Source organism: Oncorhynchus tshawytscha, linkage group LG13 (genome assembly GCF_018296145.1).
Source record: "Oncorhynchus tshawytscha isolate Ot180627B linkage group LG13, Otsh_v2.0, whole genome shotgun sequence".
Taxonomy (NCBI): Eukaryota; Metazoa; Chordata; class Actinopteri; order Salmoniformes; family Salmonidae; genus Oncorhynchus; species Oncorhynchus tshawytscha.
In genome coordinates this window covers 21,682,878-21,705,528 of record NC_056441.1, presented here as the reverse complement: position 1 = coordinate 21,705,528, position 22,651 = coordinate 21,682,878, and the positions used below count along the sequence as shown (strand labels likewise).

The window sequence follows — 22,651 nt, the reverse complement described above, 5'->3', positions numbered from 1 at the left end:
CCCCACAGACAAACCGTAGGCTGTGCTCATGTCTCATAAACAATGGCGTCCTTGTGCTGTACATGCACACACACACTCACTGTCTACGTCGTAGAAGCTTCTGGAACTCCTTCATGTCTTTCTCCAGAGATGGAAACTCATAAAGATCCTCTAACACACACCTGCAGAGAGTCTGACACACACACACACACACACACACCTCTAACTGACACTTAGAGATATATTTAGGTTTAAGTATTGTAAATGTATTGTAGATGTATTGTAAATGTATGTGCAGACATGTGCCAGGGAGAAAACAAAGCTGCAAGCTCACAAGCACACAAACACTTAAGTTATCGCTGTCACTGACATGCAGAATATAACTCCTTTCCTTCCTGTTACTAGGCAGCTATTACCCTCACAAACTGGTTACCAAACCTGTGTGTGTCTCCTCCTACCTTCATGAATGCCTTGATGTGTTCGTCCTCTCGTAGGAAGTCCTTATATAGGCGTGTCCAGTGAGCAACTAGGTGTAATACTTTCCTCTTCCTATAGAGGGCCTCCTTTCCATCCTCCTGACCTTGACCATGCACACGCTTACTGCTGTAGGTGGGACAAGTTAAGGACAATACACACTACACAGAAACACAGACAGACAGACACACATGCAGTGTGTAAAGGATATTGTCCGAGCAGGGCCTGACAGAGGTCGTTGGTCGTCATGAACACTAGGTACGTCAACAGGAAGTCATCCAGCAGCAGCTCTGAAACAGGAAATGCATCACAGGTCACGAACCTCTATATCTCAGACAGTGAGAGAAAGACAGGAACGTTGAAAGAGGGTTTGTGTCAGAAGGGCGTGGGCCAGATTAGAGTCCACAGCAACATGTTATTTGAGTTCTGAAGGCAGCGGCCTAACCGCTAGACTTCCCCAGGCCCACCTACAGTGAGGGGAAAAAAGTATTTGATCCCCTGCTGATTTTGTACATTTGCCCACTGACAAAGAAATTATCAGTTTATAATTTTAATGGTAGGTTTATTTGAACAGTGAGAGACAGAATAACAACAACAAAAATCCAGAAAAACGCATGTCAAAAATGTTATAAATTGATTTGCATTTTAATGAGGGAAATAAGTATTTGACCCCCTCTCAATCAGAAAGATTTCTGTCTCCCAGGTGTCTTTTATAAGGTTACGAGCTGAGATTAGGAGCACACTCTTAAAGGGAGTGCTCCTAATCTCAGTTTGTTACCTGTATAAAAGACACCTGTCCACAGAAGCAATCAATCAATCAGATTCCAAACTCTCCACCATGGTGGCAAAACCCTTGTTGGCAATCACAGAGGTCAGACGTTTCATGTAGTTGGCCACCAGGTTTGCACACATCTCAGGAGGGATTTTGTCCCACTCCTCTTGGCAGATCTTCTCCAAGTCATTAAGGTTTCGAGGCTGACGTTTGGCCACTCGAACCTTCAGCTCCCTCCAAAGATTTTCTATGGGATTAAGGTCTGGAGACTGGCTAGGCCACTCCAGGACCTTAATGTGCTTCTTCTTGAGCCACTCCTTTGTTGCCTTGGCCATGTGTTTTGGGTCATTGTCATGCTGGAATACCCATCCACAACCCATTTTCAATGCCCTGGCTGAGGGAAGGAGGTTCTCACCCAAGATTTGACGGTACATGGCCCCGTCCATCGTCCCTTTGATGCGGTGAAGTTGTCCTGTCCCATTGGCAGAAAAACACCCCCAAAGCATAATGTTTCCACCTCCATGTTTGACGGTGGGGATGGTGTTCTTGGGGTCATAGGCAGCATTCCTCCTCCTCCAAACACGGCGATTTGAGTTGATGCTAAAGAGCTCCACTATGGTGTCTACTAGCATGCCAACGAGAGCGTACAGGTTGCAGTCGTGGGTAGTATATGGGGCTTTGGTGACAAAACGGATGGCACTGTGATAGACTGCATCCAATTTATTGAGTAGGGTATTGGAGGCTATTTTGTAAATGACATCGCCGAAGTCGAGGATCGGTAGGATCGTCAGTTTTACGAGGGTATGTTTGGCAGCATGAGTGAAGGATGCTTTGTTGCAAAATAGGAAGCCAATTCTAGATTTAACTTTGGATTGGAGATGTGTGATGTGAGTCTGGAAGGAGTTTACAGTCTAACCAGACACCTAGGTATTTGTAGTTGTCCACATATTCTAAGTCAGAACCATCCAGAGTAGTGATGCTGGATGGGCGGGCAGGTGCAGGCAGCGATCGGTTGAAGAGCATGCATTTAGTTTTACTTGTATTTAAGAGCAGTTGGAGACCACGGAAGGAGAGTTGTATGGCATTGAAGCTCGTCTGGAGTGCTGTTAACACAGTGTCCAAAGAAGGGCCAGAAGTATACAGAATGGTGTCGTCTGCGTAGAGGTGGATCAGAGACTCACCAGCAGCAAGACATCATTGATGTATACAGAGAAGAGAATCGGCCCAAGAATTGAACCCTGTGGCACCCCCATAGAGACTGCCAGAGGCCCGGAGAACAGGCCCTCCGATTTGACACACTGAACTCTATCAGGGAAGTAGTTGGTGAACCAGGCGAGGCAATCATTTGAGAGACCAAGGCTATCGAGTCTGTCGATGAGGATGTGGTGATTGACAGAGTCGAAAGCCTTGGCCAGGTCAACGAATACGGCTGCACAGTATTGTTTCTAATCGATGGCGGTTAGATATCGTTTAGGACATTTGAGCATGGCTGAGGTGCACCAATGACCAGCTCTGAAACCAGATTGCATAGCGGAGAAGGTGCGGTGGGATTCGAAATGGTCGGTAATCTGTTTGTTGACTTGGCTTTCGAAGACCTTATAAAGGCAGGGTAGGATAGATATAGGTCTGTAGCAGTTTGGGTCAAGAGTGTTCCCGCCCTTTAAAGAGGGGGATGACCACAGCTGCTTTCCAATCTTTGGGAAACTCAGACGACAGGAAAGAGAGGTTGAACAGGCTAGTAATAGGGGTTGCAACAATTTTGGCAGATAATTTTTTAGAAAGAAAGGGTCCAGATTGTCTAGCCCGGCTGATTTGTAGGGGTCCAGATATTGCAGCTCTTTCAGAACATCAGCTGACTGGATTTGGGAGAAGGAGAAATGGGGAAGGCTTGGGCAAGTTGCTGTGGGGGGTACAGTGCAGTTGACCGGGGTAGGGGTAGCCAGGTGGAAAGCATGGCCAGCCGTAGAAAAATGCTTATTGAAATTCTCAATTATAGTGGATTTATCGGTGGTGACAGAGTTTCCTATCCTCAGTGCAGTGGGCAGATGGGAGGAGGTGTTCTTATTCTCCATGGACTTTACAGTGTCCCAGAACATTTTTGAGTTTGTGTTGCAGGAAGCAAATTTCTGCTTGAAAAAGCTAGCCTTGGCCTTTCTAACTGCCTGTGTATATTGGTTTCTGACTTCCCTGAAAAGTTGCATATCACGGGGTCTGTTCGATGCTAATGCAGAACGCCATAGGATGTTTTTGTGTTGGTTAAGGGCAGTCAGGTCCGGAGAGAACCAAGGGCTATATCTGTTCCTGGTTCTAAATTTCTTGAATGGGGCATGCTTATTTAAGATGGTGAGGAAGGCATTTAAAAAAAATAACCAGGCATCCTCTACTGAAGGGGTGAGGTCAATATCTTATCAAGATACCCGGGCCAGGTTGATTAGAAAAGCCTGCTCGCTGAAGTGTTTCAGGGAGCGTTTGACAGGGATGAGTGGAGGTCGCTTGACCTCTGACCCATTACGGATGCAGGCAATAAGGCAGTGATCGCTGAGATCTTGGTTGAAAACAGCAGAGGTGTATTTAGAGAGCAAGTTGTTTAGGATGATATCTATGAGGGTGCCCGTGTTTACGGCTTTGGGGTGGTACCTGCTAGGTTCATTGATAATTTGTGTGAGATTGAGGGCATCAAGCTTAGATTGTAGTAATCAAGTAGTAACCAAAAAAGTGTTAAACAAATCAAAATATATTTTATATTTGAGATTCTTCAAAGTATCCACCCTTCGCCTTGTTGACAGCTTTGCACACTCTTGGCATTTTCTCAACCAGCTTCACCTGGAATGCTTTTCCAACGGTCTTGAAGGAGTTTCCACATATGCTGAGCACTTGTTGGCTGCTTTTCCTTGACTGCAGTCCAACTCATCCCAAACCATCTCAATTGGGTTGAGGTCAGTGATTGTGGAGGCCAGGTCATCTGATGTAGCACTCCATCACTCTCTTGGTCAAATAGCCCTTACACAGCCTGGAAGTATGTTGGGTCAGTGTCCTGTTGAAAAACAAATGATAGTCCCACTAAGCGCAAATCAGATGGGATGGTGTATCACTGCAGAATGCTGTGGTAGCCATGCTGGTTAGGTGTGCCTTGAATTCAGAATAAATCACAGACAGTGTCATCAGTAAAGTGCCCCCACACCATCACACCTCCTCCTCCATGCTTCACGGTGGGAACCACAAATGCGGAGATCATCCGTTCACCTACTCTGCATCTCACAAAGACACGGCAATCTAATGTCCATTGCTTGTGTTTCTTGGCCCAAGCAAGTCTCTTCTTCTTATTGCTGTCCTTTAGTTGTGGTTTCTTTGCAGCAATTCGATCATGAAGGCCTGATTCACACAGTCTCCTCTGGACAGTTGATGTTGCGATGTGTATGTTTACTTGAACTCTGTGAAGCATTTATTTGGACTGCAATTTCTGAGGCTGGTAAGTCTAATGAACTTATCCTCTGCAGCAGAGGTAACTCTGGGTCTTCCTTTCCTGTGGCGGTCCTCATGAGAGCCAGTTTCATTATAGCTTTTGATGGTTTTTGCGACTGCACTTGAAGAAACTTTCTAAGTTCTTGACATTTTCCAGATTGACTGACCTTCATGTCTTAAAGTAATGACGGACTGTCGTTTCTCTTTGCTTATTTGAGCTGTTCTTGCCAAAATATGGTCTTGGTCTTTTACCAAATAGGGCTTGCTTCTGTATACAACCCCTACCTTGTCACAACACAACTGATTGGCTCAAATATATTAAGAAGGAAAGACATTTCACAAACTTTCAACACCTGTTAATTGAAATGCATTCCAGGTGACTACCTCATGAAGCTGGTTACGAGAATGCCAAGAGTGTGCAAAGCTGTCATCAAGGCAAAGGGTGGCCAATATAAAATATATTTTGATTTGTTTAACACTTTTTTGGTTACTACATGATTCCATATGTGTTATTCATAGTTTTGATGTCTTCACTATTATTCTATGTAGAAAATAGTAAAAATAAAAAAAACCTTGAATGAGTAGGTGTGTCCAAACTTTTGACTGGTGCTGTACATATTACCTCAACTACCCCGACTGACCCGTACCCCTGCACATTGACTCTGTACCGGTACCCCGTGTATATAGCCTCGTTATTTATAGTGTTACTTAATTTATTTATTTTTACTTTAGTTTATTTACCCCTATACAGTGGGGCAAAAAAGTATTTAGTCAGCCACCAATTGTGCAAGTTCTCCCACTTAAAAAGATGAGAGAGGCCTGTAATTTTCATCATAGGTACACTTCAACTATGACAGACAAAATGAGAGAAAAAACATCCAGAAAATCACATTGTAGGATTTTTTATTAATTTATTTGCAAATTATGGTATATAGCCACTGTATATAGCCTTGTTATTGTTATTTTATTGGTCAGTTTTTTTTACATGAGTTTATTTAGCAAATATTTTCTTTCTGCATTGTTGGTTAATGGCTTGTAAGTAAGCATTTAACGGTAAGGTCTAAACCTGTTATATTCGGCGTATGTGACAAAGATTTTTTCGTTGTTGATTTGATTTGACATGAGAACAGGCCGTGGCTTGGGTGGCTGAGGTCAATGATGATTTTCTTGACCTGGTGTTTTTGGTGTCCTTCATGATGATGAAAGTGAGTGCTACGGGTCGGTAGTCATTCAGTTCACTTACTTTCCCTTTTTGGGCACAGGGATGACAGTGGACATCTTGAAGCAGGTGGGGCTAACGACCTGAGCTGAAAATGTCCGAAAACACAACAGCTAGCTGGTCTGCACATGTTCTGAGGGTGGAACTATAAGGCTAGTTGGTCTGCACATGCTCTGAGGGTGGAACTATAAAGCTAGCTGGCAATTAGAGCAGGTGAGACATAAAAAGTGTATGGTTAGAAAGGGTAACTTCTCTATTACAGTAAAATAATGTCTCAATGTGCTTCAGTGTCCATATGACCCAGTCTGTTGGACCAAACCTCAAATGCAAATAACGAGTTGACACCACTTGTCAGAGAGGAAGGAGTGACCTCTCAGCTTTGCTGTTGTGAGTGGTGGAGGAGGGGCTTAGTATGTGTGTGTGTGTGTGTGTGTGTGTGTGTGTGTGTGTGTGTGTGTGTGTATAAACAGAGAGGAAGAGGCAAAGCGTGAGGTTTCACTCTCACCATAATCAGTTAAAAATAAACCCAATGCGTTTCTATGAGTTTATTTTGGACCTAAGCTTGTCGCCTGCCTCACAGCCTTTGGGACAATGACTCCCATTGTTAGGCCGGAGACGTGCATCTCATCATTATATACAGATCTCTGGTGTAAATGGGAAGGTGCACACAGCACAGAGGAGCAAAGGAGACGAGACAAATTACAACATGAGAACCAGTGGACATAAACGACATACAGGCATTTGGAATATCATGCAAAAACATACATTTGATTTATTTTGAAACATCGCCCACTCTTCTCACTGAAGAGTGTGGTTTCAGAAGGAATGGTTTAAGTAATGGTGGATTATACATGTCCAGCCCTGGCAATGCAGTTTCATGAAGGGCTAAGAATGTAGTTGGCCTGAGCAAGGCGCCGAATCACTGATCTACAAATCATCTTACATCCCTAATAGCCACTCATTATGTTATCAAGATTAGTGCATCTGTGCAGACTGAGCTTGCTGCACAACGTTAAACTCTGTCCATGGGAAACATGTGACAAAAAAAGTAATGGTTCCGCAGAGCAGAGCAGTGGATAGAGCAGCCGAAAGGTTCCTATGAATAATTAACTAACCAGCTGTCTGACGTTTAGATAGGAAAGCAAGCTTTTCATAGAACACCACTTTAAATGACTAGACTATATAGCTGGCTTCTACCTCTTTCCTTCTCTCCACCCCTCTCACTCCTCTTCTCTCCTTCCACCCTACCGTTCCCATTTTCCTCCCTCCGTCCAACTGCTTTCATTTTCTCCATGTTAACAACTCTCCTTCACTCCTCCAATTTCATCTACACACACACACACACACACACACACACACACACACACACACACACACACACACACACACACACACACACACACACACACACACCCCCGGGCCACAGATCTAATCTTAGTAATCAGGTATTGCAGTGTTGTGCGTTAATCTCGCTTTAGGCTTGTTTCAGCTTGTTAAACATGTTTCTGTTTAAAAAACACACACACATGTGCGCGCACGCACGCACGCACGCACTCACACAGGCACGCATGCACGAGTACACACACACTCCTCTCTTTCTTTTCTTTCAGCTCTCTTTTTGACTGGTGATCATTAGGGCCGAAGACTCATTTACCCAATATGGTCTTTTGTCAGCGTTTCCCAATAGGTCACGCTAGTTAGACAACACTGAAATATGCTACAATATATTCCTAGGAAAGAAAAGAAGAAAGAAAGAATGAAGAACAGTAGAAGTAGTGGTTATGTTGCAACATGTTAGGACATTCCTAAGAGCAGGGGAGGGATTGGTGCACACAAACAAACACACAAATTAAATTATTTGGTGTACATTTAAATAAGTGTAATGGACTGAGTACAGATCTTTGGGGGATCCCACAATCATCAAACTATCTGCTGTGTGTATGTGTGACCAGAAGTCCCCACAAGAATAGTAAACTAACCAAAATTTGACCAATTGGGGACATTCTGTTAGTCCCCACAAAGTCAAATGCTATTTCTAAGGGGTTTAGGGTTAAGGTAGAATTTGTGTTAGGGTTTGAATTAGGTTTAGGGGTTATGGTTAGAAGTCAGGGTTAGGTTTTGGGGTTAAGGTTAACTACGATTTAACAAGACTGTGTTAAGGATAAACAAGACTGTGTGTGTGTGTTTGTACGTGTTTACTCACCAGACACTCTGCTCTCCGGTGCTCCTCTCTGGTCATCCAGTCGTAGGTCACTCAGCAGGTGTTCTAGAATCTTCAGGGGTGTTCCAGACACCACCACATACCTAAACAGACACACACAGAGAAAAGTTACACATAAACAAGGACTCACGCACACACAAACACACACGATTCACACATACCAACACACCTGTCAGAAGCACAGGAGGAAGAGCAGGAATAGTATTCCTCCGAGCTTCTATCTCTCCTTTCTCTCTCTTCCCTCTCCTCCTCTCCCTCCTCATCCTCCCCTTCCTCATCAATGTAAGGTAGACTACTCCAGTCATCTTCATCCTCATCATCAATGTAGAGCAGGTAAGGGACATTGAAGGTCGGGACAGAACTACTACAACAGTCATCTTCATCATCATCACTACCGTCTTCATCTTCCTCTGCCTCCACTAGTGTGACAGTTCTCAAGTCCATCTCAATTCCTCCAGAGGATTTGCTCTCCCTAGCGCAACATGCTCAGCCAGGGTGCTCTGTCCTGGGCTGAAGAGCCAGCCTGCTTCCCCTGCCTGCCTGGAGCTCCACAGATATAGAGGCTATAGTAGCTCTACCCCAAAAGGGGATGTACTGAGGCCTCCCCTCTCCCTGCCTAACACCAGAGACACACACACACCCTTTATAATGTGTAAACACACCCTCTAGGCAGCAAACAGTCTTGCTTTCTTTTGATTTGTTCCTCCCTTCAAGACAAGAAAATCATTCTCTCTCTGCTTGCAGCTAAAACACACACGTTCTCTGTCATAACACACACAAACTCACACACATCCTCTTGGAAGCAAACACACAATCTATCTTGTCAGGGCAGATGCTTGTGTGCGTGCAGGCATGCAAAGGGTGTGACTTAAGAGAGGGAAAAGGAGGGAGAATGTAAAATATTTTTCTTGACATGGCTTTCAACGAACAGGTTTGTCTGGGACATACACAGCATACAGTTTGAAGTCTTTATAGATCATATATAACGTTTACATGATTAATTTGTATATTCCAGCAACGCCCACAAAGACAGAGATATTGAAATTGAAAGATAAGGATACTGACCTCTTCTCTCCGTCCTCCTCTCTGGCCCCTCCCCCTGATGGCGAGGAAGCGGGGTTAGGTGATGTCACTGATGATGGCGAGGAAGCGGGGTTAGGTGATGTCACTGATGATGGCACTCTCTGTAGCACAAGGACGTCCCGACCCCTTTCCTTAAGACACACCCTCCCTACTGCCTCTCCCTGAGAGAGAGAGAGAGAGAGAGAGAGAGAGAGAGAGAGAGAGAGAGAGAGACAGACAGAGACAGAGACAGAGACAGAGACAGAGAGAGAGAGAGTTGTACATTGTTATTGTATGCAGAATATAGAGAGAAACAGGAGGACAATGTGTGTTGTGAGGGAGTTTTATAACACAGAGTGGAAAATATATTGTAGGGTGTCCAATCAAAAACGTATCTTTTGACCAATGAGTGAAATAAGTTAATTATGTAGATAATCCTTTAAGAAAACCAATGGTCCTAACCTCATGTCTCTATCATAATATGTGGACCCACCACATCTCCCATCAACTCCCTGTGAGCTGCAGATTAAAACAACGGTCTGATATCTGATACAGGGTTACCCCTCTAAACACACACAGCCACACACACACATGGCACACATAATGTACATCTACACACACAGTTAGAATCTGCTGCAGCAAAACCACATCCATTTAGTTTGAGAAAGTATGCTAGCAATGTAAGAGAAAACAGAGTTTGGACATTTGATGGCCTGAAAGTAAAGGAATTGTCTGAATGTTATAGAGACAGAATGTTGTATACTAGAGAGACAGAATGTTATTTACTAGAGACAGAATGTTGTATACTAGAGACTAGAGGTCGACCGATTAATCGGTATGGCCGATTTCAAGTTGTCATAACAATCGGTAATCGGCCTTTTTGGACGCTGATTATGGCCGATTACATTGCACTCCACGAGGAGACTGCATGGCAGGCTGACTTCCTGTTACGCGAGTGCAGCAAGGAGCCAAGGTAAGATGCTAGCTAGCATTAAACTTATCTTATAAAAAACAATCAACCTTAACATAATCACTAGTTAACTACACATGGTTGATGATATTACTAGGTTAACTAGCTTGTCCTGCATTGCATATAATCAATGCGGTGCCTGTAAATTTATCATCGAATTACAGCCTACTTCGCCAAACGGGTGATGATTTAACAAAAGCACAATCGTAGCACGAATGTACCAAACCATAAACATCAAAACCTTTCTTAAAATCAATACACAGAAGTATATATTTTTAAACCTGCATATTTAGTTAAAAGAAATTCATGTTAGCAGGCAATATTAACTAGGGAAATTGTGTCACTTCTCTTGCGTTCATTGCACACAGAGTCAGGGTATATGCAACAGTTTGGGCCGCCTGGCTCGTTGTGAACAAAATTTGCCAGAATTTTACATAATTATGACATAACATTGAAGGTTGTAACAGCAATATTTAGATTTAGGATAGCCACACGTTCGGTTGAAAAATCATAATCGGTCGACCTCTACTAGAGACAGAATGTTGTATACTAGAGAGACATCATTTTATATACAAGAGACAGAATGTTATAAACTAGAGAGACAGAATGTTATATACTAGAGACAGAATGTTATAAACTAGAGACAGAATGTTATATACTAGAGACAGAATGTTATATACTAGAGACAGAATGTTATATACTAGAGACATAATGTTATAAACTAGAGAGACAGAATGTTATAAACTAGAGAGACAGAATGTTATAAACTAGAGAGACAGAATGTTATAAACTAGAAACAGAATGTTATAAACTAGAGAGACAGAATGTTATAAACTAGAGACAGAATGTTATATACTAGAGACAGAATGTTATATACTAGAGACAGAATGTTATATACTAGAGACATAATGTTATATACTAGAGACATAATGTTGTATACTAGAGACAGAATGTTGTATACTAGAGAGACAGAATGTTATATACTAGAGAGACATAATGTTATATACTAGAGGCAGAATGTTATAAACTAGAGAGACAGAATGTTATATACTAGAGAGACAGAATGTTATATACTAGAGACAGAATGTTATAAACTAGAGAGACAGAATGTTATAAACTAGAGAGACAGAATGTTATAAACTAGAGACAGAATGTTATATACTAGAGAGACAGAATGTTGTATACTAGAGAGACAGAATGTTATAAACTAGAGAGACAGAATGTTATAAACTAGAGAGACAGAATGTTATAAACTAGAGAGACAGAATGTTATAAACTAGAGAGACAGAATGTTATATACTAGAGACAGAATGTTATAAACTAGAGACAGAATGTTATAAACTAGAGACAGAATGTTATATACTAGAGACAGAATGTTATATACTAGAGACAGAATGTTATATACTAGAGACAGAATGTTATATACTAGAGACATAATGTTATATACTAGAGACATAATGTTGTATACTAGAGACAGAATGTTGTATACTAGAGAGACATAATGTTGTATACTAGAGACAGAATGTTGTATACTAGAGAGACATAATGTTGTATACTAGAGACATAATGTTATAAACTAGAGAGACAGAATGTTATAAACTAGAGAGACATAATGTTATAAACTAGAGAGACATAATGTTATATACTAGAGACAGAATGTTATATACTAGAGAGACAGAATGTTATATACTAGAGAGACAGAATGTTATATACTAGAGACAGAATGTTATATACTAGAGACAGAATGTTATATACTAGAGAGACAGAATGTTATATACTAGAGACAGAATGTTATATACTAGAGACAGAATGTTATATACTAGAGACAGAATGTTATATACTAGAGACAGAATGTTATATACTAGAGACAGAATGTTATATACTAGAGACAGAATGTTATATACTAGAGAGACAGAATGTTATATACTAGAGACAGAATGTTATATACTAGAGAGACAGAATGTTATATACTAGAGACAGAATGTTATATACTAGAGACATAATGTTATATACTAGAGACATAATGTTATAAACTAGAGAGACAGAATGTTATAAACTAGAGAGACATAATGTTATAAACTAGAGAGACATAATGTTATATACTAGAGACAGAATGTTATAAACTAGAGAGACAGAATGTTATATACTAGAGAGACAGAATGTTATATACTAGAGACAGAATGTTATAAACTAGAGAGACAGAATGTTATAAACTAGAGAGACAGAATGTTATAAACTAGAGACAGAATGTTATATACTAGAGAGACAGAATGTTATATACTAGAGAGACAGAATGTTATAAACTAGAGAGACAGAATGTTATAAACTAGAGAGACAGAATGTTATAAACTAGAGAGACAGAATGTTATAAACTAGAGACAGAATGTTATATACTAGAGAGACAGAATGTTATATACTAGAGACAGAATGTTATATACTAGAGACAGAATGTTATATACTAGAGAGACAGAATGTTATAAACTAGAGACAGAATGTTATAAACTAGAGAGACAGAATGTTATATACTAGAGACAGAATGTTATATACTAGAGACAGAATGTTATATACTAGAGAGACAGAATGTTATATACTAGAGAGACAGAATGTTATATACTAGAGACAGAATGTTATATACTAGAGAGACAGAATGTTGTATACTAGAGAGACAGAATGTTGTATACTAGAGAGACAGAATGTTGTATACTAGAGAGACAGAATGTTATATACTAGAGAGACAGAATGTTCCAACTTCTCACAGATGACTAGATGACATACGTAGAGGAGAGGAAAGGAAGGGTTCGAAAGGAAGTCCGTAAAATACACATCCATACATATACCCCCCCCCACACACACACAGACACGCACACACACATTGTAAAACACTGACGTGAAGTTAGAGCATACTATCACAAAATATATTATTCAGAAGTATGTTTGTCAGAGGGTGTGTGTGTGTGTGTGTGTGTACTCACGGTGGGGTTGCGGTGGTCTGGTACTCTGTAGTTCTGGTTCTGCAGCAGTCTGCAGCTGTCTGCAGCCAGTCTCTGGACCAGCTCTAGTCTGGTCAGCTCCTCGCGGCCACACACACCGTCCGGACGCACACACCCCCCCCCCAGCTGTAAGGAACGGGACTGAGAGAACAGGTATCTTAGTCCATAGCCCAACGATATCATCAGGTCACAGGATTAGAGGTGAGAGGTTAAATATAAAAGGTAGGTAACACCCCAAAATAGCTTTTGGATCAAATCTACCCCACTCTCACGGTCTGTCAGCTAGTCTTTCTGTCTGTCTCAGGGTCTCTTTCTGTAAATCACAGAGAAAGAGGGAAAATAACTCAAAATAATCCCAGTCCCTCTCTCTCTCTCTCTCTCTCTCTCTCTCTCTCTCTCTCTCTCTGTCTCTGTGTGTTCTTCAGAAACGTAGTGTCGTGTCCTCCCTAGCAGCGCCCTGGCTTTAGAAACACTGCGTCTGGGGCTGTGGGCTTCGATGGGCCAGTGTGGATGTGTGGAGGAGAAAGAGGGGGTGTTCTTAGTGATAATCTGTTGTTGTGGGGGCAGGTTATATTTGGGATGGAGGAGATCCCTTGGTAATATAATGGTATCATCAGTAAGGCAATATGGACTGTTTATTTATATTGGAGTCTACACGCTGTGTGTGTGCAGATTGGCTGTGAGCAGGGTGCTTCCCGCGAGTTAAACTATTCCACGGTGCCGCCACCACACACACACACACCTTCCTGCAAACCATTGTTTACAAAGAAAACACCCCTGATAACAACACACTCTATCTGTGCCACAACCCAAAGTCCAGTCTCCCCTCTTCTACTTCCTCACTCAAAGAAAGATCAGCCAAGTAAACACACACACACACGTGATGGAGGGAATGAATTATTGAAGGAGTGTAAAAGGTTTATTCAGTATACACTCTTCTACTTTCCTCGCTTGTCCGCTCCTCCCCTCTTCTCCCATCCTTCCCACTCCTCTCCTGTGTGTGTGTGTGTGTGTGTATCAAAATACTGTCATTTTTAGACTGCTGGCTAGTGGCAATAATGTAATTACTTGTTCAGTAATTAAAGTTGAAAATTCAAACATGGCAGATTGTAAAATACATTTTTGCTCTAACAGTATACTCATCAGCTACCAATAGATGTTTTATAATATAAAACTGTCCTGTACAGGCTACCTGAACCTGCATGACATGATCCATCCTTGTGCTCTCTTCCAGCTTGGACAGAAAGTTGTTGTGCGTAAAACCAGGCTATTAATGACCAATAATACAGCCAGTCCACCCTCAAAACACTAGCTTACTATGGATTTTTTAATGATTCAGTCTACTATCTATTTATAGCTATTAGAGGTTGACTGATTAATCAGCATTTTCATAACAATCTGCATTTTTGGACACCAATTGTGGCCGATTCTTTTTTGTTTACCTTTATTTAACCAGGCAAGTCAGTTAAGAACACATTCTTATTTTCAATGACGTCCTAGGAACGGTGGGTTAACTGCCTGGTTCATGGGCAGAACGACAGATTTTTACCTTGTCAGCTCGGGGATTCAAACTTGCAACCTTCTGGTTACTAGTCCAACGCTCTAACCACCTGCCTTACATTGCACTCCACGTGGAGACTGTGTGGCAGGCTGACTACCTGTTACGCGAGTGCAGCAAGGAGCCAAGGTAAGTTGTTAGCTAGCATTAAACTTATCTTATAAAAAACAATCAACCTTAACATAATTACAAGTTAACTACAAATGGTTGATGATATTACTAGGTTAACTAGCTTGTCCTGCGTTGCATATAATCGATGTGGTGTCTGTTAATTTCTCATCGAATCACAGCCTACTTCTCCAAACGGGTGATGACTTAACAAGCGCATTCGCGAAAAAAGCACTGTTGTTGCACCAATGTGTACCTAACCATAAACATCAATGCCTTTCTGTCACGCCCTGACCTATCTGTAACGGTTTTCTTCCTCTTCTTCTGAAGAGGAGAGGCGAGAAGGATCGTAGGACCAAAATGCAGCGTGGTTAAAGTTCATGGTTCTTTAATAAGAGAAACTATACATGAACAGAATACAAAACAAGAAACGTGAAAACCCGAAAACAGTCCCGTGTGGCACAAACACTGACACAGGAGACAACCACCCACAAAATACCCAAAGAATATGGCTGCCTAAATATGGTTCCCAATCAGAGACAACGATAAACACCTGCCTCTGATTGAGAACCACTCTAGGCAACCATATACTTATCTAGACAACTACACTGAACACAACCCCATAAATCTAATAAACCCCTAGACAAGACGAAACACAATAAATCACCCATGTCACACCCTGGCCTAACCAAAATAATAAAGAAAACACAGATAACTAAGACCAGGGCGTGACAATATCTCTTGTTTTCTTTATATTTTTGTTAGGTCAGGGTGTGACTGACTAGGGTGGGTACGCTAGTTTTTGTATTGTCTAGGGGTTTTGTATTGTCTAGGGTTTTTGTATGTCTATGGTTTTGTAGATCTAGGGGTTTTTGTAATTCTCTGTTGGCCTGATATGGTTCCCAATCAGAGACGGCTGTTTATCGTCGTCTCTGATTGGGGATCATATTTAGGTAGCCATTTCCCTTTGGTGTTTGTGGGATCTTGTCTATGTGTAGTTGCCTGTCAGCACTCGTTTGTATAGCGTCACGTTTCGGTTTGTTATTTTGTTCAGTGATTCATTCTTTAAATAAATAAGAATGTACGCATACCACGCTGCGCCTTGGTCCGATCCTTATAACGACCGTGACACTTTCTTTAAAATCAATACACAAGTATATTGTCACGACTTCCGCCAAAGTTGGCTCCCCTGCCTGTTCGGGCGGTGCTCGGCGGTCGTCGTCACCGGCCTGCTAGGCGCCACCGATCCCTTTTTCGTTGTCTGTTTTGTTTTGTCTTATTAGTTGCACCTGTGTCTATTTGTGTGGGCTTGATGGGCTTCCTTATTTAAAGTAGGTTTACCCGCCCTCGTTTAGTGCGCGATTAATTTTGTGTTGCGTATGTGCTGTGTTTTTGGGTGGTCCATATATTTCCGCGCCTTGTGTTGTGGGCTTGTTTGTTTGTGCCGTATTAAAGTGCACTTTTCCCTGTGGAACTCTCTGCACCTGATTCCATTCCTCACACACCTAGTTCACCGTGACATATATATTTTTAAACCTGCATATTTAGTTAATATTGCCTGCTAACATGACTTTCTTTTAAGTAGGGAAATTGTGTTACTTCTCTTGCGTTCCGTGCAAGCAGAGTCAGGGTATATGCAGCAGTTTGGTCCGCCTGGCTCGTTGTGAACTGTGTGAAGTCCATTTATTCCTAACAAAGACCGTAATTAATTTGCCAGAATTGTACATAATTATGACATAACATTGAAGGTTGTACAATGTAACAGCAATATTTAGACTTAGGGATGCCACCCGTTAGATAAAATACGGAACGGTTCCGTATTTCACTGAAAGGATAAACGTTTTCGAAATGATAGTTTCCGGATTTTACCATATTAATGGTAAATTAATGGTAATTTCTGTGTGTTATTATGTTATAATTAAGTCTATGATTTGATAGAGCAGTCTGACTGAGCGATGGTAGGCACCAGCAGGCTCGTAAGCATTCATTCAAACAGCATTTTCATGCGTTTGCCAGCAGCTCTTCATTGTGCTTCAAGCATTGAGCTGTTTATGACTTCAAGCCTATCAACTCCCAAGATGAGGCTAGTGTAACCGATGTGAAATGGCTAGCTAGTTAGCGGGGTGTGTGCTAATAGCGTTTCAATTGGTGACGTCACTCGCTCTTCAACCTTGAAGTAATTGTTCCCCTTGCTCTGCAAAAGGAAGAATCGGACCAAAGTGCAGAGTGGTAAGTGTTCATTACTTTTATTGAACTGAACACTGGAACAAAATAACAAAGAGAATAAACGAAACCGAAACATTCTGTCAGGTGCAGAAAACACTAAACAGAAAATAACTATCCACAAAACATAGGTGGGAAAAAGCTACCTAAGTATGGTTCCCAATCAGAGACAATGATAGTCAGCTGTCCCCTGATTGAGAACCATACCCGGCCAAAACAAAGAAATACAAAACATAGAAAAAGGAACATAGAATGCCCACCCAAATCACACCCTGACCAAACCAAAATAGAGACATAAAAAGCTCTCTAAGGTCAGGGCGTGACAATAACGATGCTTCGAGGGTGGCTGTTTTCGATGTGTTCCTGGTTCGAGCCCAGGTAGGGGCGAGGAGAGGGACGGAAGCTATATTGTTACACTGGCAATAACAAAAACTAAAGTGCCTATAAGAACATCCAGTAGTCAAAGGTATATGAAATACAAATGGTATAGAGAGAAATAGTCCTATAATTCCTATAATAACTACAACCTAAATCTTCTTACCTGGGAATATTGAAGACTCATATTAAAAGGAACCACCAGCTTTCATATGTTCTCATGTTCTGAGCAAGGAATTTAAACGTTAGCTTTCTCACATGGCACATATTGCACTTTTACTTTCTTCTCCAACACTTTGTTTTTGCATTATTTAAACCAAATTGAACATGTTTCATTATTTATTTGAGGCTAAATTGATTTTATTGATGTATTATATTAAGTTAAAATAAAAGTGTTCATTCAGTATTGTTGTAATTGTCATTATTACAAATAAATAAATAAATACAAATCGGCTGTTTAATCAGTATCGGCTTTTTTTGGTCCTCCAATAATCGGTGTCGGTATCGGCGTTAAAAAAATCATAATCGGTCGATCTCTAATAGCTATATACCGTATTTACCTGCTATTTAGCTACTACTTATAAACTTATTATAAAAATTACACACCAAATAGCCCAACAATGAGGAAAAGAGTAGTCAGCTTGAGGATAAATTTAGCCAATATTTCTTGTTGAACTCATCGGGTTTTGTCTGGCTAATTGCCTACACAAATGGGCTGCAAACTCAAGGTAAATTAAATTAAATCCAACTTGAGAGACTCCCCTGGTCTCCATAAATCCTCCTTTTTTTGGGTGCAAATGTTTTCACCACAGCCTACAGGTCAAGGTTGCGGGCCTGACTGTTTTCTATACTGAGTATTGCCAACCCAGTCTTTCCTGAAACATTGTGCATTATAGGCCTATGTCCATTGCGCTGCACAGGATTTAAACTTGAATGATGCATGCCAAGATATATACCAGAGATAAGAGACTGTTGATATTGCAACCACACAACTCGCAAACCACTTTTTCTTTTTTTCAAGCCCTCAAGAACGGCTAAATATGATAATCTGTTTGCATCTGCCAATTCTGGACTGGACTGGCTGTCCAGTATCCAGACGACCTGTCCCCAGAGCTTCCTATACAGTTCATCTCAGCCATTAAGGAGAATGAGAGGCTCAATTAAAAAGATGTTGCAGAACTGATGTATTTGAAGCACAACTGCCTTCTGCCCAGTTTCCCTGATGTTGCTACAGCAATCAAGCTGCTTTTATATTCCTGTAACTGTCGCTTCTGAGGAGAGATGGTTTTCTAAACTAAAACTGCATGGGTGTCCGGTATGCCAGTGTGTGTGTGTATCCTACCATGGTGTTCTCCTCGTTGGGTGTGGGTGTCTGTCGAGGAGTGGAGTCTGGTGACTCTTGGCCATCCTGCTCTGCCACTGCAACCAATCACAACACAGTATGTTAAATTGACAGCTGTCATGACTAATCTCCTATAACTAAGGTTTTATTTGCACAAACATACTGTAGTAATACACAATAGTGATGCGCAGGTTGACTCATAACTCGCAGTCCCCGTGGATATATCTGTAGGGCGAGTGGGTTTAGGGTCATGAAATATTGTGTGGATGAAGGGCGGGTGGGTGGTGGTGGGTTGAATAAAGAGAAAACAATGCATTAAATATCCATAAAAGTATAATTCTTGTGCAATTAAAATCTATAGACTACAGTAAGGTTGTTTTTTCATTCTTTTTACCTGTCATTAGTACGTAAGCCTAAGCTTTAGGGCCTAAATGTACACGTGCCAAATACACGCCAATCACCAAATGCTTTTGGGAATTTATGAAAAAAAAAGTTAACATCGATCCACTGAGGCAAAAAGGACAATGTCGGCATTGAATTCAATAATAGAAACGCTGCAAATGGAGAGTTGAAAATAAAGAGAAGGAGAGGCCAGAAAAGTAATGTTTGGGAAAGATTTGTTGAAGTGGTAAAAGAGGATGATGGCAGTGCCAGCTATGTTATGTGTGATGATGGTGAGAGGCACTATACAAATTCCACAGTCACAAGGCAGGGACTTCAAATATGCACGTCAAAGGGAACTGTACTGTTTAGATGGGTTAAATGGAATAGAAACTGAAATCTGGACACTGGTTATAGGAATATATCCTCTCACTTGGCCTAATAGGAATTCCTGCAGAATGAAGCATTTATTGCTGTAAAATGATACATTTTGACTCGGGAACAGGAGTGGAGGAATATGATTTCTTTCTTTCAGGATCTTGAGAGAATGAATGCGAGGTTAGGGACCATCTTTATCAGCATCATCAAATCTGATAGCATTTCAACCACCTAAAATATGCCTCCATGTCGAACTGAAATCTTATCAGAAACATGTTGGTTCGTATTCACATGCTTTTAATTTCCTTAAAACCAATGCCATTTAAAAATATATATATATGTTATTGCATTTTCTCCCTGGTCCCTAAACGTCTGCTGTGCAAGACAAGCAGAGAGGAAAGAGAAAACTTTACCGATGTCAACTACATTGAAGCAGTCATCGATATCTAACATTATTCTGGTGAGCAAGAGTTTATTTTGTCTTCTAGGGCAGTGATGACAGAAGATAAGCTGCATGTATGTAATTATAGACATGTTGACTAACAAATAGACTACCAAAATGTTGGAAATTATATGCACACACGTCTAAATTAGGCTTAAAAAAAGAAATCCTGCCAAATCCCCTGTTAAAAAATTGTTTCATAATCTGACTGTACAGTGCATTTTCTATTTGCGGGTTAAGGTTGGGTGTGACCTCACTTTATCACATATAGTTGAGGGGTTGAGGATGGGTTATTAGCAGGCGTCTTCGGGGGAACAAACAGCTGACCTGCGCATCACTAACACACATAATATAGTACCACATGTATTATAGTAACCAACTCACTGGCTTTGCGAGCCTTGCGGGCAAGAGCAGCAGCCAACTCATTCTGGACCTGTAGGGGTAGAACATACAGCAAACTCAATGACAGCTCCTGTCAAACAGGCAGGCAGGCAGGCAGGCACGCACGCACACACACACACACACACACACACACACCGTGGAGGTGAGTCTCTCTAGTGCTTTCATCTGGAGAAAGCTGTCCCCGCAGACATCTCTGTTCCCCTCCGAGTCCTCCTCAGACCTACAACACACACACACACACACTTTTAAAAAAATGATAATGTGCAAATATTGTTCAATCCAGGTGTGCAAAGAGAATTACCCAGGAAGATTGCTGAAGGTGATTCTAACATGTGTGTGAATACTTACAGTACCAGTCAAAACACACTCATTCAAGGGTTTTTCTTTATTTGTACTATTTTCTACATTATAGAAAAATAGTGAAGACATAACTATGAAATAACAAATATGGAATCATGTAGTAACCAAAAAAAGTGTTAAACAAATCTAAATATATGTTATATTCTTCAAAGTAGCCACCCTTTGCCTTGATGACAGCTTTGCACACTCTTGGCATTCTCTCAACCAGCTACATGAGGTAGTCACCTGGAATGCATTTCAATTAACAGGTGTACCTTGTTAAAAAGTAAAAAAATATGTATTTTAATAACACTTGATTTTCTACATGATTCCATTTGTGCTATTACATAGTTTTGACATTGTCACTATTATTCTACAATGTAGAAAATAGTCACACACAAAAAAAAACATTTTTTAATGAGTAGGTGTCCAAACTTTTGACTGGTACTGTATGTAAATAAGATATTTCTGTACTTCATGTTCAATAAATTTGCTAAGATTTCTAAAAACATGTTTTCACTTTGTCATTATGGGGTATTGTGTGTAGATGCGTGAGAGAAACAATTGAATCCATTCTTAATTCAGGCTATAACAACACACATTTTGGAATAAGTCAAGGGCTATAAATATTTTCTAAAGGCACTCTAGTTGAATAGCCCTGCTCTACTGGTCTCTCTGTTGGTACCTCTACTGCCACCTCGACTGCTACTGGATCTAAACAGGAAACAAGACCTTGTTCTCTCCTCTCTTTTCCTCCTTCTGTCTGTGTGTGTGAGTGTGTGTGTATGTGCGTACATGTTTTTTCTCTGTGTGTGTGTATATCAACAGGACAGTGTTTTAGGGTAAACTAATCTCTTTAGCAGCAGAACAAAGTGCCCTCAGGCCTCTGATGTAATGTGTTGTCTTTTAGAAGACACATTTTGTATACTACAGTCCCTCTCTCTCTATCACACACACACACACATTCCCACTGTTCCCAGAATAATTTGCATATCATTTACATTTTTTCTGTGGCTTTAGTTGCGAAGGAGAAAGAGTGTGTGTGTGCATGTGTGTGTGGATGTGTGTGCGGGAGAGCGTGTCATCTGATAAACCATGATGGATGCAGTAGCAGGACAGATAGTGATGGCATCACACTCTCCCTTTCCCTCCCTCCCTCCTTCCAGCTCTACCTCCTGACTACACAGAAGAGGACAAGGCGAGGGGAGGAGAGGAAGGGGTGGTTAGAGATTATCTCTCCCTCTCTGTCTTTGTGCCTCCCTATTCTCTGTCGTCTGAAGTTATCATTTCTCTCACTCCCTCTGTTTTTTCCCCTCTCTCTCCAGTTCGCTCTCCTCTCTCCCATTCTTCCTCTCTCTGAGTGACATATTGAGTTCAGTAGCAGGCTCAGTTGGAATGCCACACGGATGAGTTGGAATTCTATCGGAGGGAACTGGAATTCTGTGTGACACTCGGAACACCCCCCCCAACACGGACCCAGCTTCAGCTATAAAGAGAGAGTCTATTGAAGAGATGTGTGTGTCTGTCTGTCTGTCTAAGGGATTAACAATATGTAGCGAGATTAGAGATGAATCTTGTCAAGAGTTGGAACACTGCTTTCATTTATGTCCTGGTGTATGTGTGTCTCTTATAACACACACACACACACACATACACACACGGTGATGGTCATGGAACACACAGGCAACACTGGGTCACGTTCACACACACGTTCCCACACAATTACCCAGTTCTGAACTGGACATATGGGACGAGCTGTAGGAGGAGCCTAACAGCCTCTGGCCACGCCTCCTTCTCCAGGCCGCAGAACTCACAGGCTGCAGACTCACACTCCTCAAAGCTGAACTGGTAGTAGGAGTTAGAGTCCCCAAACACCACACGCTGGTCCACTGAAACACACACACAGATAGACTCAGATGAAATGCCAGGGTAAGAAGAAGAGTGTGTGTGTGTG

General features: G+C 41.4%; 1 protein-coding gene across 4 annotated transcripts in view; it reads right to left on the bottom strand.

Moving 5' to 3' along the window:
• Positions 1-22,651, bottom strand: part of LOC112265821 (rap guanine nucleotide exchange factor 5) — a 66,993-nt gene that overhangs the window by 12,103 nt on the left and 32,239 nt on the right. For 3 of the 4 annotated variants that reach the window (XM_042295327.1, XM_042295326.1, XM_042295329.1), the window contains 10 exons: positions 22,424-22,586; positions 20,494-20,578; positions 20,341-20,389; positions 18,756-18,832; positions 13,132-13,290; positions 9,193-9,371; positions 8,110-8,210; positions 665-743; positions 438-588; positions 81-172 (listed from right to left, as the gene is read on the bottom strand). In XM_042295327.1, the coding sequence (XP_042151261.1) occupies positions 81-172; positions 438-588; positions 665-743; positions 8,110-8,210; positions 9,193-9,371; positions 13,132-13,290; positions 18,756-18,832; positions 20,341-20,389; positions 20,494-20,578; positions 22,424-22,586 (1,135 nt within the window). The remainder of the gene's footprint in view (positions 1-80; positions 173-437; positions 589-664; positions 744-8,109; positions 8,211-9,192; positions 9,372-13,131; positions 13,291-18,755; positions 18,833-20,340; positions 20,390-20,493; positions 20,579-22,423; positions 22,587-22,651) is intronic. The other variant, XM_042295328.1, reaches the window with a different exon arrangement.